This window comes from Dermochelys coriacea, chromosome 15, assembly GCF_009764565.3.
Source record: "Dermochelys coriacea isolate rDerCor1 chromosome 15, rDerCor1.pri.v4, whole genome shotgun sequence".
NCBI lineage: Eukaryota > Metazoa > Chordata > Testudines > Dermochelyidae > Dermochelys > Dermochelys coriacea.
This window is the reverse complement of record NC_050082.1, coordinates 10772031-10786914: the sequence shown is the minus strand read 5'-3', so window position 1 is coordinate 10786914 and position 14884 is coordinate 10772031. Positions and strand designations below refer to the sequence as shown.

The 14884-nt window shown below is 43.6% G+C and overlaps 1 protein-coding gene across 4 annotated transcripts in view; it reads left to right on the top strand.

The window, feature by feature from the left end:
* The first annotated feature begins 2583 nt into the window (after positions 1 to 2583).
* The window catches only part of SPPL3 (signal peptide peptidase like 3), a 136981-nt gene continuing 124680 nt past the window's right edge, over positions 2584 to 14884 (top strand). The window contains exon 1 of one of the 4 annotated variants that reach the window (XM_038372822.2): positions 2584 to 3431. In XM_038372822.2, coding sequence (XP_038228750.1) covers positions 3409 to 3431 — 23 coding nt within the window. In that variant the 5' untranslated portion in view covers positions 2584 to 3408. The remainder of the gene's footprint in view (positions 3432 to 14884) is intronic. The other 3 variants (XR_005288968.2, XM_043498001.1, XM_038372823.2) reach the window with 3 other exon arrangements.

Below are 14884 nucleotides of genomic sequence, written 5' to 3'. Positions count from 1 at the left end.
TATCCCCCCCTTTCCACATTCCCTGTAAGTGTGTTTCTCTCATGTTCTCCCCCAGCACTGGAAGGAGATCACTCTGCAGGTGAATTTGGGGTGGAGGGGAGTTTCCCTCTTTTTTTCCTCTATTTTTTGGACTGGAGAATCACATAGAAGCTACTACTGGATATTTCTTGAGCAAGGAGGAGTAATGAAAACAAGCTAATGAGATGCATGCATTGCTGGATTAGCACATCCATTTTAAATGCCAATAGCATCTTCTATTATAAATTCAGCATTTCCAGGTAATGCGGGAAACAACAGAGTAGCAACCTCAGGAACTGTGAGGAGTGCAGTTATCTCTCTATGCACAAATCCCATACCTCATCTACCTATTGACAAAAACCAAGTTGATTTGAAACAAAAGTTACATTTACCACCCCAGATTTTTAAATAAATATCTAAACATAGCCAAATCCAGCATTCACTATCAACTTCTTTTGACTGAGGAAGCTCATGAGCTCACAGGACTGAGTCCTAGATCTACCCATGACCCCCACTCGAATGTTGTCACTTCTGGGGAAGGTGGCAACCAACCAATTACATGGCACTCTACAAGCAGAGTGAGAGAGGTGGAAATGTGGCTAGGGAAACCCAGGAAAACCTCTTACACTTAAAAAAAAAACAAAATTAGACCGTGGAACTCATTGTCACAGGACATCATTAAGACCAAGACCGTAGAAAGATTCAAAAAGGATTGGACATTTATATGGTTAATAGTTAATGCTAACAAAAATTTTGGACAAAATATAAAACCTCATGCTTCTGGGTTTAAACCAGTTTCAGGGATTTGGATGAGATTTTCATGGGAGAGGGGCAGATTATCCCACATCTGCCTACTTTGGAGTTTCTTGCATCTTCTTCTGAAGCATCTGGGTGCTGGCCAGTCAGAGATAGGATGCTGAACTAGATGGACCATAGATCTAATCTCATATGCCAGTGCTGATGTTCCTAGGCATCTCAGCCCTAAATTATTAAACTGGCTCTATTACTCTCGGGGCTCACAAACTGCAACATGTCAGAAAAAGATATGCATAATTTTGACTCAGACACACCCTCCCTCCTTAAAATGGATGTCACCTTCAAACTTCTGATGTGTAGCCTCTCTTCCCAGAGTTCACCCTATTCACTACAAAAAACTCCTTCAGATTTTCCCATTCCACTGATTTCAGAGTAGCAGCCCTATTAGTCTGTATTCGCAAAAAGAAAAGGAGTACTTGTGGCACCTTGGAGACTAACAAACTTATTTGAGCATAAGCTTTCGTGAACTCACAAAAGCTTATGCTCAAATAAATTTGTTAGTCTCCAAGGTGCCACAAGTACTCCTTTTCTTTTTGCCATTCCACTGAGTCTACCCCCATTTCCTCAGAGACTGATCGTACCCTGTAAGAGCTTCCCAGTCTACCTGATCCTACCAAGGCCTTTCCCTCCATACAGGTTTCAGAGTAGCAGCCGTGTTAGTCTGTATTCGCAAAAAGAACAGGAGTACTTGTGGCACCTTAGAGACTAACAAATTTATTAGAGCATAAGCTTTCGTGAGCTACAGCTCACTTCATCGGATGCATTTGGTGGAAAAAACAGAGGGGAGACTCCCAACTACTGCAGCTAACACTTCCCAAACCAGCTTTCTAGTTGGAAGGAGGGATTTCCAGCAAGTAGTCAGACTTTCACTGCCAGCAGAACTCAAGTGAACTAAGAGAAACAAACCAGATGTGTGACGGGTCAGAATTCTGCCCAGTTTTGTTCTGTCTCCACCATTTAGGGTTCGAATCAGATACACGAACCTCTATGCTCCTTCCTAATGCGTTGTTTACACCGATTACATATAAAGGCGGAAGAGCTGAGAGGAGATCAGCTCCTAGCAACATCCGCCGCAAAGACAGTTGCACCGGGCAGGGAAGCGGGTTCCCTGCAGGAGAGGAGAACCGCGCCCCCAAAGCAGCCGTGCTGGGCGGAGCCCCTTACGCGGTGGGCGTGGCTTCTCGGGCTCGTACTGTCCCCCGGAGCTGCGAAGAAGGGGGCCGGGTGCAGGCTCCACCCTACTTCTACTCCCTAGGCACTTTTCTTGCACTGCGGGGGAAATGTAATAGCTCAGAATGAGCAGTCTCGAGTCCTGCACCTACCTGGGATAAACAGGTCACACGCACCCAGAAAGCGCCATGTCCCAGCACTGAGGGGAGAGACTAGCTCCGACCCGCGGAAGGCTCCATGTCCCAGCACTGAGGGGAGTGAGTAGCTCCGACCCGCGGAAGGCTCCATGTCCCAGCACTGAGGGGAGAGACTAGCTCCGACCCGCGGAAGGGTCCATGTCCCAGCTCTGAGGGGAGTGAGTAGCTCAGGCTCCCCCTCCCCCCGGCAGGCTCCATGTCCCAGCGCTGAGGGGAGTGAGTAGCTCAGGCTCCCCCTCCCCCCGGCAGGCTCCATGTCCCAGCGCTGAGGGGAGTGAGTAGCTCAGGCTCCCCCTCCCCCCGGCAGGCTCCATGTCCCAGCGCTGAGGGGAGTGACTAGCTCAGGCTCCCCCTCTCCGACCCGCGGAAGGCTCCATGTCCCAGCGCTGAAGGGAGTGACTAGCTCCGACCCGCGGAAGGCTCCATGTCCCAGCGCTGAGGGGAGAGACTAGCTCCGACCCGCGGAAGGCTCCATGTCCCAGCTCTGAGGGGAGTGAGTAGCTCAGGCTCCCCCTCCCCCCGGCAGGCTCCATGTCCCAGCGCTGAGGGGAGTGAGTAGCTCAGGCTCCCCCTCCCCCCGGCAGGCTCCATGTCCCAGCGCTGAGGGGAGTGAGTAGCTCAGACTCTATTCCCCCGCGGAAGGCTCCTGTCCCCAGTTCTCGAGGGGGGGAATAAATAGGCAACACGCCCGCACCCCCAGAGAAAGTGAACCGGTCGCACTCCCGGTACAAGGCTCTGCCTCTCCGCTCTGGAGGACCCCAGGGAACGAAGCGCGGGCAGGCCCAGCCGCGTCAGGTTCCGTAATGCTTCTGCGCCAGTGGGCTGGCGGCGGCACGTGGGCGTGTTGTGGGCATGTGACCCGCGCGAGCGGAGGCCCCGCCCCCCTGTGCGCGAGCAGAGGCTGAGCGGCCTCGCCTTGGACCTTGGTACGCGGAGTTTCCCCTTCTCTTTCTCCCAGCCCGGACGCCGTCGCCCCTTCACGGTCATGAGGCCTGCCCGTCGTCGGCGCCCGAGCACGGCCCTGTGGCGTGGCTACTGAGCAGCCCCCCCGCGCCGGGCGGGGACCCCTTCGCTCCCCTCCCTGCTTACAGTCGCCGCCATGTTGGGCCGGGAGCCGCAGCGGGGCCGCCACTGAGCCCCGGAGCAAGTGAAGAGGAGGAGCCCGGGCTGGGCCACCGCCGCGCAGCTCGGCCGCCTAGCAGCAGCCATGGCGGAGCAGACCTACTCCTGGTGAGCAGCTGGGCCAGGCCGGCGGAGGAGGGGGAGGGTCGGCGGGGAACGCTACGGACCCGGGGATAGGCCGGGCGCAGGGCTGCGTGGTGTGTGCGGGGATGTGTGAGAGGAGGCGGCCCGCGGGGACGGGCTTGTGACAGGGTGCGGGGGAGCAGGTGTCGTCCTTGGGGACGGGTGGGTGAGGAGCCGGGGATGCATCTCTCTCCTGGGATGGAGCGGCGGCTCGGAGGCTGGGCTGGACGGCCCCGTTCCTCCCTGAAGGGAGTGTGTAAGAACCCACAGAGGAGGCAGTGGGGAGCTCTGGGCGCGAGGTCTGTGGTGTCGGGTAAATCTGTAACTGCGGAACTGGGCGCTTATTCTGCACGGGCGTTTATAGAAATGAGTGACCGGAGATACTCCTTTGAACGGCTGCAAATGTAAGTAGGCCTCTCTATAAACAATGAGTGCTGCTCCCTCAACCCCTTTTGTAGCAGCAGGAAGTCCTTTTAGGGTACTTGGGCACGTTCGTGGTTATAGGTGTGACACTAAACTCCTCTTAGACCCAGCTTCCTGCAGTTAAAAGGTAGTGGGTATTAATTCTCCCTAACTTTAGCTCCAGATCCATATCTAGATCAGAATAGCTCTCTTGTTAAGACTGGCAGAGTTTTTTTTCACATACTGATAATATTGTAAAAAGAACAGGAATACTTGTGGCATCTTAGAGACTAACTCATTTATTTGAGCCTAAGCTTTCGTGAGCTACAGCTCACTTCATCGGTTTCTTTTTGCGGATACAGACTAACACGGCTGCTACTCTGAAACCTGATAATATTGTCTTCAGGAAATAAAAAAACAGGGTGAAGAAGCCAGTTTCTGTGGGAAGAAGTGAAACAGAGCAACAGAGAATAGGGGGCATTGTGTGTCTGTCCTGATCCTCTGTCAGGCCTAGTTGGGATTCAAGATTTGATGACTTCCATAGCTTGCTTTTTATGATTTAAAGGATTTAAAAGGAAAATATTTCAGATAGCCTAATTGTGCAAAGGTGCCAAAGGAACAGCTGAATTGCCTGGAAGAATATTGCAGTACTTGCATTGTAGTGCTTTACTCTTTAATATTTTTAAGTTATTTTGTTGTTGTAAAGCCAGGAGTTCTTACGTTTTTTGAAAGTTTTATGAGATTATTATTAAAAGAAGAAAAACTTGAGCTTTTGACTTTAGGGTGTACCATATGCGGAGGGGGCATTGCATTTATTCAATTGAGCCAATGAGGAATCTTTCCAGTCTAAGTGCTTCTGAAAATCTTTATCACTGCCTTTGATTCCCTTTCCCTTTTAAATAGGTGTGGTGGTTATTGTTGGTTGTTACATGTTCTGTTTTTAGAACAATACTAAAGATAACCACCGAAAGCACTTCAGTTTTTATTCTGGCGGAGATTAATATTTTTGTAGTCTACATATGTTAAGCAAGTGAAGCGGAAGATAGGAGTTAGCTGGGATTTTAATCACTTGATACATTAATAGAGCTGTGGCTCTTTCTTGCTAGAGCAGAATAATGCACGAGTCTCAGAACAGATTGAGTAATTTTGCTTTTACAGTAAATTATATTGATATAGGTATCTGGTGTTTACACTTTATATGTAGGGCTTTAATCAACATAGCATGGGAAATGTAGTGAGAAGAATGGCAAAGACCTAGTTTGAAATTGAACAATTCTATTATAGCTTTTGCACTCTTCTCTGCCTGCAAAGCATTTAATTACTCATCACGGCTGTCAACAATCTCTGGATTTCTTTATCCAAGTATGGTAATACAGTTCTGTACGCAATCTTCTAATGGTTCTAGTAATATGTTTATTGTAAAGTAGAAAACTAGTGTTTCTTGGGAAAACTATTGAATCTGTGGTCTTTCACAGTTGGTGGTTCATTTCCCCTCCATGTGCTAGATCTAAGCCTCTTTTTGTGCTTTAATGGGCAGCTTTATCAAAGTGAATGGCTTTTCTGTCCCATAGGATAATACCATTTCTAGTATGTTGGGTATCCTGCCTTGACAGCAGCCAACCCCAAACACCTTACCTACTGGATGGCTGTAGGTGTAAGATTGTAGGATTTTTCTGACACCTAAGGGGCTTCTCTTCTGTCCTGAAGCATAATATTTGATCACCTCATCTTGCCATGCATAACTATCAATGTTAATCATAGAGTCACTTAACTTTGTAAATCAAGATAATTTAAAACTGTAATTCCACTTGCATTGAAATCTGGAGACTTGCCTATGTGTTATGTGAAGTATTTTTCTAAAATAATAATTGCAGAATTTGATTACAGGACACAAGCATTGTCTGAAATGATTTACTTAAAATCAGATAATATACCATACTATGGTTTTCTCAGAATGTTTTAAGGCTTCAGTTGATAGAAAAGTTAATTTTTAAGTGGTGAGGAAATTGTAATTTTGGTATTTCACTATTTTACTCTATTTGTATTACAGATATAAAGCTGAAATTTTATGAAGTGTTTTCTTTAATTTGTTTTAATTTTACCTGCATTTTTATTTCACAGTGATTACTTTTCTCATATTAAGGGCCATAGTGAAAAGTACTGATCCATTTTTATCATGCCTTTTAGATATAGCAAGTGCTCTCTGACTTTTCTTCTCCAGGCTATTTCTTGTACAATCTTCATATTTAAACCCTACCCAGAACAGTAGCCAACTGTTATTTTTCTTTGAGCCTTTTCAGTCTCTGCTGTATTGTTTCTAAATGGCCAGATAGATCCTAGTATTTCAGAGGAGCTATTTCAAAATGAGTGACAAGAATTTATTTTCTGGTGTGACTATGAATAGTGTTTTCCTGGGAATGGCTAATCTTGATATGCAATGTGGAACAAGTGGCAGAAGGAAATGTTGTTTTAAAAAGTGTTGAATGAAAATGCTTGCTAATGGTGAGTGGGGAAACTTTTTCTGCCAAGTTCCTGCAGTAGTCAAACGAAGCTCATAAGAATGTAGTTTGTTTCAGTGCTACTGCTTAAAGTTCTGACCAATGGTGAAACTGAACTGATGCAATTACTACTGAATTGTTCTGGAAACTCATGAGCATCAGAATTATGAGTTTACTCCTCCTTTGGTGGAAGGTGACAGCAGAAGTATTGCATAGGGGGTGAGTAGAGGCAGAGTGGGAATCTCCCCAACCTGTCTTCCAAGCCGGGAAGTGGGTATGTGTTGAGAATGTCTCATCAATCAGAAAGGAGTTTTCCCTCTTTAGGAGCACCAAGGGGAGGGAGGGGGAAGTGGCTGTCCATCATAGTAACTGCAGGGGTGTGTGTGGCAGAGGTTAATAGGTGGTGAAGATTCAAACATCAGACATAAAAAAGTTGACACCAATACAAAAGAAGGGGATGAAGGCAGCAGGATCTGTGGATGGTAACTTTGTGGAAAAAGCCCAGCCCCTCCTTGTTTCCTAGCAGCTTGTGGTGCAAAGAGTACACTATTCTCTCTAGGATGCTTCCATTGGAACCTATTTGGAAGGGAAAGTAGCATGCATCTCTTCTTTGTCTCTGGTTAGCAGGTGTCTAAATTTTCAACTCCTGATGTGAGTCCCCCTTTTTCTTACCCATTCTGGAAATGGGTCTCTTTGTCTGTTTCTTGTTTTCTGAAGCCATAAAAGGTTCTCCAAACCTTGGTTTTACAGAAGACAAGGAGAATGAGGATGCCTCCTAACACAACAGATGTATATTTCCTTTATAACTTCAATCTCACCCTTTCCCAATACTATGGCTAAGTGTAACATAGAACATGGTGTGACTGAATATTTTCCATGTGAGTGAGTCAGGGAGGATGAAGGATCAGAGTGAAAAAGCAGATTCTGTACTCAGTCAGTAGCCTTTTAATTCTGATTTGGTCACTTATAAAGTTCAGAATGAAGATTCAGGCAGTGGAATGGTCCCTATATTTGGCATCAAACTCTTGGGCTATGAAGAAGTAGTATTAGGAGGAGGCTTCTCAGCCCAGTACAGAAGAGATGGAAATTAATTTATTACTATTTATTTAGGAATAACAAGTTCATTAATCCTTATCATGTAAATATTGTAACCAAAACAACTGTTATAAAACAGCCATTACAACAGCGCGATTTTGTTTAAGGAGACTTTATACAGAGGTATAGTCATGAAAGCTTTCTATTTAACAGGGTGTTCACGTTATGGGGTCAGCATCATTAAAGTACCCATGATGTCATTTTTAGTGGTTTTATTAAATTGAGTGAAATCTCTGATTACACAAATTAGCATACCAGGTGTGTCTATCAAATGTTGTTGTTAAAAGAAATGGGACAGGTATGCTTATATGGAAATTCAGTTTTGTGAACTGTCAAATCACTCAGCAAGCAAGGTGCTCTCAAACACACAATGCTATCCTTGTCCCATGGTGATGTCTAATCAGCTGTGTGTTTACAGTGTATTTAGATTCAAAATTTTGTGGTCTTGTCTTCACTTCATAGGTAACTTGAGTTATAACTCAGTGTTGCCCCTAGCTCAGGTCCAGCTTTTCCCCCCTACAAAAAAGGTGGTTAGCTCAAGTTTGGTGTGATGCTTTTAAGTCAAATAGACTGGCCCATCATTAATCTATAGGCTACACTTGTGAGTTACAGCGCAATAAAGGAGCACCGGGCACACTAGCTCACTACCCGTCCACGCTGGCAAGGCACCTAGAGCGTTCTGACTCCGTGGCTACAGCGCTGCTGGTACTCCACCTTGGCGAGTGGAATAACGTTTGCTGCCCCACTGCTGGAGTGCCACGGTGCCAATGTAGACGAGGTACTGCATTACTGCGCTCTGATCTGCGTCCGGAAATGTCCCATAATCCCCTTAAGTTAAGCGGCCACTCTTCTCATTGTTTTGAACTTGCTGTGGGAATGCGGATATGCCGTTTGAAAGCTCCATTTCTGACGGTCAGCTGCTTATCTGCTCGGAGACAAAGCTACCATTACTATGGAATTCTGTGTGAGAGAGAGGGAGAGGGAGGGGCGGGGGGAAGGGGAGTCTGCTGCTGTCTGAACTTACGAGGCAGCATGCTGACATGCTCTCAGCCCCCCAAAAAGAGCCCCCCACTCTTTCTCCTCTCACGTACACACAACGCACTCCCTGTCACACTTCCCCCCCTTCCCATTTGAAAAGCATGTTGCTGTCACTTGCATGCTGGGATAGCTGCCCATAATGCACCGCTCCCAATGCCGCTGCAAGTGCCGCAAATGTGGCCACGCGAGTGTGCTTGAAGCTGTCAGTGTGGACAGACTGCAGCGCTTTCCCTACTGTGCTCTACGAAGGCTGGTTTAACTCAAAGCGCTCTACATCTGTAAGTGTAGCTATGCCCTAAGTTAGCACAGTTCCTCAGCTTCAAAGAAAATTACTCTGTGCAGCTCAAGTGTTGTTTTGTAGCATGGCTGCTCTCACTTCAGCTAGGCTAACTTGAGTGAGCTCTTCAGTGAGGACACTTTGGGGATGTGAGGCTGATTACAATAAATTAAAATTTAAAAATTATCTTCTTATTATACTAACTTTTTTAGGAGAGGAATCACAAAACATACAGGGCTAAATTCTACCCCTAATTAGTCATATCACCTGAAGACTTCAGTGGGAGTTGTGCTCATATATGAAGATAGAATTTAACTTTTTACTCTTAAATTTGTCAAGAACTGAAATCTACAGCCAAATTTCACTGTTAACCATTGTATATCTGTATTATCTGGTGTCAGTGGAGTTGTCCTATAGTACATTTGGAATAACAAACATGAGTTATGTACCTGTCTCCACCCTTATTGCATTGCTCATTGGTTAAATCCCTTTTCCCCTATGCTTTGCCTTTTTAGATTGTGCACTAATCTAGGCAAGACTAGACTGAAAAAGACTTCGGGACAAGGAACAGAGGGTCAACTGAAGCTGGGTGGGGAGTAGTACTGGAATTTATGTAGTTAAATGGTAACTCGAGGTTGTTTCCTGATCATGAAGTAAAAAACAGTGGGGACTAAATTGAGCACAGTGCAAATTTTGTAATAACTTCAGCTTGGATTAATGACAGACTGCTTCTAGAGGCCTGGAGCCATGCCACGTTCTCCTGTGATCCCCATCTGACATCAAAATTATATAGGGATAGGTAGGACCACTACTTGGATTTGAAATCTCCAAAAGCTGCAGATGTACTGCTGCAGGCATGGTGGTGTTGGTGATTCTGTGGGTGGGAGTCTTCTTTGCAAGTCAATATTGAGCCAATCTCCCCCAATAGTGTTAAGGGGTATTGTACAACAACTGGAGAGTGATACCGTCTGCTGGCTTAGATGTAAAAATTGTGGTCCTGAAGTCATTAAAGAGATTAAAGGAGATTATAGGAGTATTAATGCAAGTTTCATATTAGATTCCAACTTGAGTAAAAGTTTTCCGTCTAAATTTTCCTTGCAGTTTCAGCTTCTTACGTTCTTCACTTCCTGTGAAGTGTGATTTTTTTTTTTTTTTAAACTGTTGCTGTGCATAGTTGAACAGTTCCTTTTTCACCTCAATGATGAGAGTATCTGAGTGGGAAAGTGATCATTTTTACTAGGGCTGTCGATTAATTGCAGTTAACTCATGCGATTAACTCAAATTAATCACTATTAAATAAATTAATTGCAGTTTTAATCGCACTGTTAAACAAGACTACCAGTTGAAATTTATTGAATATTTTGGATGTTTTTCTACATTTTCATATATATCTTATATTCTGTGTTGTAATTGAAATCAAAGTGTATATTTTGATTATAAATATTTGCACTGTAAAAATGATAAACAGAAGAAATAGTATTTTTCAATTCACCTCATACAAGTACTGTAGTGCAGTCTTTGTCCTGAAAGTGCAACTTACAAATGTAGATTGTTTTGCTTTTGAGTGCAGTTATGTAACTAAAAAAAACCTGTAAAACCTCAGAAGCTAAAAGTTCACTCAGTCCTACTTCTTGTTCAGCCAATCGCTAAGACAAACAAGTTTGTTTACATTTACAGGAGATAATGCTGTCCTCTTCTTACTTACAGTGTCACCAGAAAGTGAGAATAGGCATTTGCATGGCACTTTTGTAGCCAGCATTGTAGGGTATTTAGGTGCCAGATATGCCAAACATTCATATGCCCCTTCATGCTTCGGCCACCATTCCAGAGGACGTGCTTCCATGCTGATGACGCTTGTTAAAAAAAAAATGCGTTAATTAAATTTGTGACTGAACTCCTTGGGGGAGAATTGTACGTCCCCTACTCTGTTTTACCTGCATTCTGCCGTAATTTCGTGTTACAGCACTCTCGGATGATAACCTAGCACATGTTCGTTTTAAAAACACTTTCACTGCAGATTTGACAAAATGCAAAGAAGGTATCAATGTGAGATTTGTAAAGATAGCTACAGCACTTGATCCAAGATTTAAGAATATGAAGTGCCTTCCAAAATCTGAGAGGGACGAGGTAGGGAGCATGCTTTCAGAAGTCTTAGAAGAGCAACGCTCTGATGTGAAAACTACAGAACCTGAACCACCAAAAAAGAAAATCAACCTTCTGCTGGTGGCACCTGACTCAGATAATGAAAATGAACATGCGTCGGTCTGCACTGCTCTGGATGGTTTTCGAGCAGAACCCATCATCAACATGGACGCATGTCCCCTGGAATGGTGGCTGAAGCATGCGCATCTGGTACGTAAATATCTAGTGATGCTGGCTACCACAGTGCCATGAGAATGCTTGTTCTTATTTTCAGGTGACATTGTAAACAAGAAGGGGACAGCATTATCTCCTGCAAATGTAAACAGACTTGTTTGCCTGAGCGATTGGCTGAATGAGAAGTAGGACTGAGTAGACTTGCAAGCTCTAAAATTTTACATTTTTATTTTTGAATGCAGTATTTTTGTACATAATTCTATATTTATACGTTCAGTTTTCATGATAGAGATTGCATTGCAGTACTTGAATTAAGTGAATTGAAAAATACTTTCTTTTTATAGTGCAAACGCTTGTAATCAAAAATAATTATAAAGTGAGCACTGTACACCTTGTATTCTGTGTTGTAACTGAAATCAATATATTTGAAAATGTAGAAATCATCCAAAAATATTTAAATAAATGGTGTTCTATTGTTTAATCGTGATTAATCATGGTTAATTTTTTTAATTCTTTTGACAGCCCTGTTATTTACCCTTAGATACTTTACAGGTGTGTTGAATGAAATTAGTTTAGTTTGTAAATTGATTTCTCTGCTTCAAAGGAACAGAACTATTGTAGAGCAAAATATTTTAAAGTGTCTGACTTTTCTTGAGAACTAAACTCTCATTCAGTTGTGAATTCATAGATTTATAGAGTCTTAGATTCTAAGGCTGGGAGGGACCATTGTGGTGATCTAGCCATCCTGTATGGCACAGGTCATAGAACTTCCCCAAAAGAATTCCTAGACTATATCTTTTTAGAAAAATGTCTAATCTTCATTTAAAAAGTCAGTTATGGAGAATCCAACATGACTCTAGGTAAATTATTTCAATGGTTAATTACTCTCACCATTAAAAATTGACATCTTATTTCCAGTCTGAATTCACTAGCTTCAACTTCCAGCCTTTGAATTGTGCTATCCTTTTCTCTGCTAGATTAAAAAGATGATTATAATTTTTTTCCCCTCCTGCACATACTTAGACTGTAGTAACCAATTCAGTAACCATACTGCATCCCTGTATTCTGTTTGGCCGACTTGTTTCCATTTAGTCTAATTCAGTGGTTCCCAAACTGGGGTTTGCGAAAGGTTACAGGGGGTTCTCGGGGGGAAAAAATTCCCTAATGGCAGATAGAGTTGTCCCTAGGAACCCTGGGCAGCATGGGACCAGCAGTCCGGAGCCCCTGGACTTCCAAGAGCTAAGCAGATCAAAGCAAGCATATCTATCACACTGAGGAGATTTAAACTTCAAGACTCCTTAGAAGAAATGGAAAGGGAGGTAGATAATTTTTGCTGTTTTAAAAATTAAATAGGCAGCTAGTATTGTTTTTTAAAATTTATTATGAAGAACAAGTTTAAGCTGTGTTGTAACGTGCATTGTTTGCCTGGACTGCTCAAGACCTGAATGCTTGTGTAGGAGGAACTCATTGAGTTGGCTTCTTAAATACCTTCATGCTGTTTCACATCTGATACTCCTTGATGAAACATAGGAGCCGTGTCTTATAACAGGGTTATTCAAAGTGATACAAGCTACGAAAGTGAGATCTTGGAAGAGTGTTGCTGTTTTCATAATGTAATAAAATATTGTAATAAGTAGTAATTAATAATAAATAGTGTGCAATAAGCGTGTCATAAAAACAAATTTTATATTTCCAAGATCACTGCTTTTATAATTAGGTAAAGGAGAAAATCCCTGGAAATATTCATTTTTAGGAGGGGATTCATGAGACTTGACATTTTAATGAAAGGGATTCACAGGCGGTTAAAGTTTGGGAACTGCTGGTCTAATTCAAATGCTACAGAGAAATGATAGTATCAGTTAATCACAGGTCAGAAAAATACCCCATAAACTTCGAAAGTGCAAAATGGTATCTGACCAAGTGCACATCTCTCCAACACAGGTTATGCTTTTGATCAGTTACTCAGTTTTAACCTTTGCTTTTGATCATTTACCATAGTCATAGCTCTTTATACTTTTATTCTGAATCCAGGATATAAATGGAAGTGCTGCATTGTGTTTTCAAACTTCTGCAGACCAATTAAAATGAATCTTCAGGATCTGCTGACACTTAGTATGATAGCAAATTCTTTTAGAAGTGAGTGCTGAATGCATGAACTGTGTTCAGGATGAGTAAGGCCTTGGGCTTGATTGTCAAGATCTACAGTATAATGGACAGCCTTTCTTTCTTTTCACAATGAGAAAGCAGTGGCCTTTTGGCAGTGTAGTTGACAAAGCCTAGGATGAAACTTGAGATCAAGACTTAACACATTCTCTCAAAAGTGCTGAACTATTAAATGAAGTACTGCAGGAGATAAGATTGAGCAAAAATCTTCAAAGTCCATACATTAGTTTACCTTTCCTGCAATAATTGGCGAGAAAGTATCTCACTTTCTAAAACAGTAGGCTTTCCAGACCCTGGAAGAAGGGAAGGTCAGATTCTGATATGTCTTCTTTGTGAATCTAAATGACTTTTTTAGTGCTTAGGTAGTATAATGATGGGTGAAAAAACACCCCCCTGAGTGGTGCAAGTTTCAGTGCTGTGAAGTGCCAGTGTAGACAGTGCACCAGTGCTGGGAACCATTCTCCTCATGGAGGTTTTTTTTTTAACAGCGCTGGGAGAGCTCTCTTCCAGTGCTGGTGCTGCAACTACATGGCCATGTTAGTGAAGACATGCGCTCAGTCCCGCTTCTGAAGGGTGAAAAGTTGTCTTCTAACCAGCACCACCTATTTCTAATACAGTTTTAGGCAGTATTTAAACAGCTTCTGAACTTGCCTACTCTTGCTGCACTTTCTGTTCAATTTCTTCAGTTTTTACTTCTGTATTATTTAGTCTGATAGATGTTTGTGTAAAGCGTTCTTTAAAACATTCTTTTCAGGGCTATTGGAGCCAACTGCAATAAGTCCTATCTGTCTAAATATAAAATATTTCCCTTTCTCCCCTTTGGTTAGCAGGGACTGTACTTTCACTGTAAACAAAAAAACTTCTCAAACTTTTCACTGTGTATGGCAAATTTTGTTTTAATTTTACGCTAACTTATAGCACTCACCAACTTCAAACTTCACAGATCTAAATGTTCTTATTTAGAATCATAGAGTTTTAGAGCTGGTCTACATTAGAAGGGTAGGTCGACTTAACTATGCTGCACACCCTGTACGATATACTTAAGCCAATCTAAGCCCTGGTGTATACACTACAAATTTTATTTGTCAATAAATAAACGTGGAGGCTCCAGCATGACAATGGGGAACACAGGCCACTGGCTGCACAGATGTCGGAGATCACTGTGCAGTTCCCCCCTTCCCCTGGGGACATGAACTTGGCAGTGAGGCTGCACCTGACCATGACACAGCACAAGGCCCAGACCTGCCCCAGAAACATTTTGAGAACCTGCCCGTCCACACCAGGCACATCAGGTGTGGTTGGCAGCCTCAGCCCAGCAGGATCCACATGTGGAGAGGGTAATGTGAGGGGGATACAGATGTGGGGTGAGAGGGTTCTGTGTGGAGCAATCTGGCTGCAGGCTGCTCTGTGCGGTGTCTGGATGCAGTAGAGTTCTGATGCACAGGGGCTTGTTGGGGGATTTCAGGTGCAGGGACAATGGGACTCTGCAGGGGGGTCCAGGTGAAGGTGGTTGGGGCTCAGCAGGATGTGTGTTTCTCTGTGGGGAATGAGGCTTGGTGGGGGGCTCTGAGTGCCAGGGGGTGAGGGTTCGGGTGCAGGGGGTTTTGTGACTGGATTCTGACAGGGGTGGGGCTTTGCAGGGGGTCTGG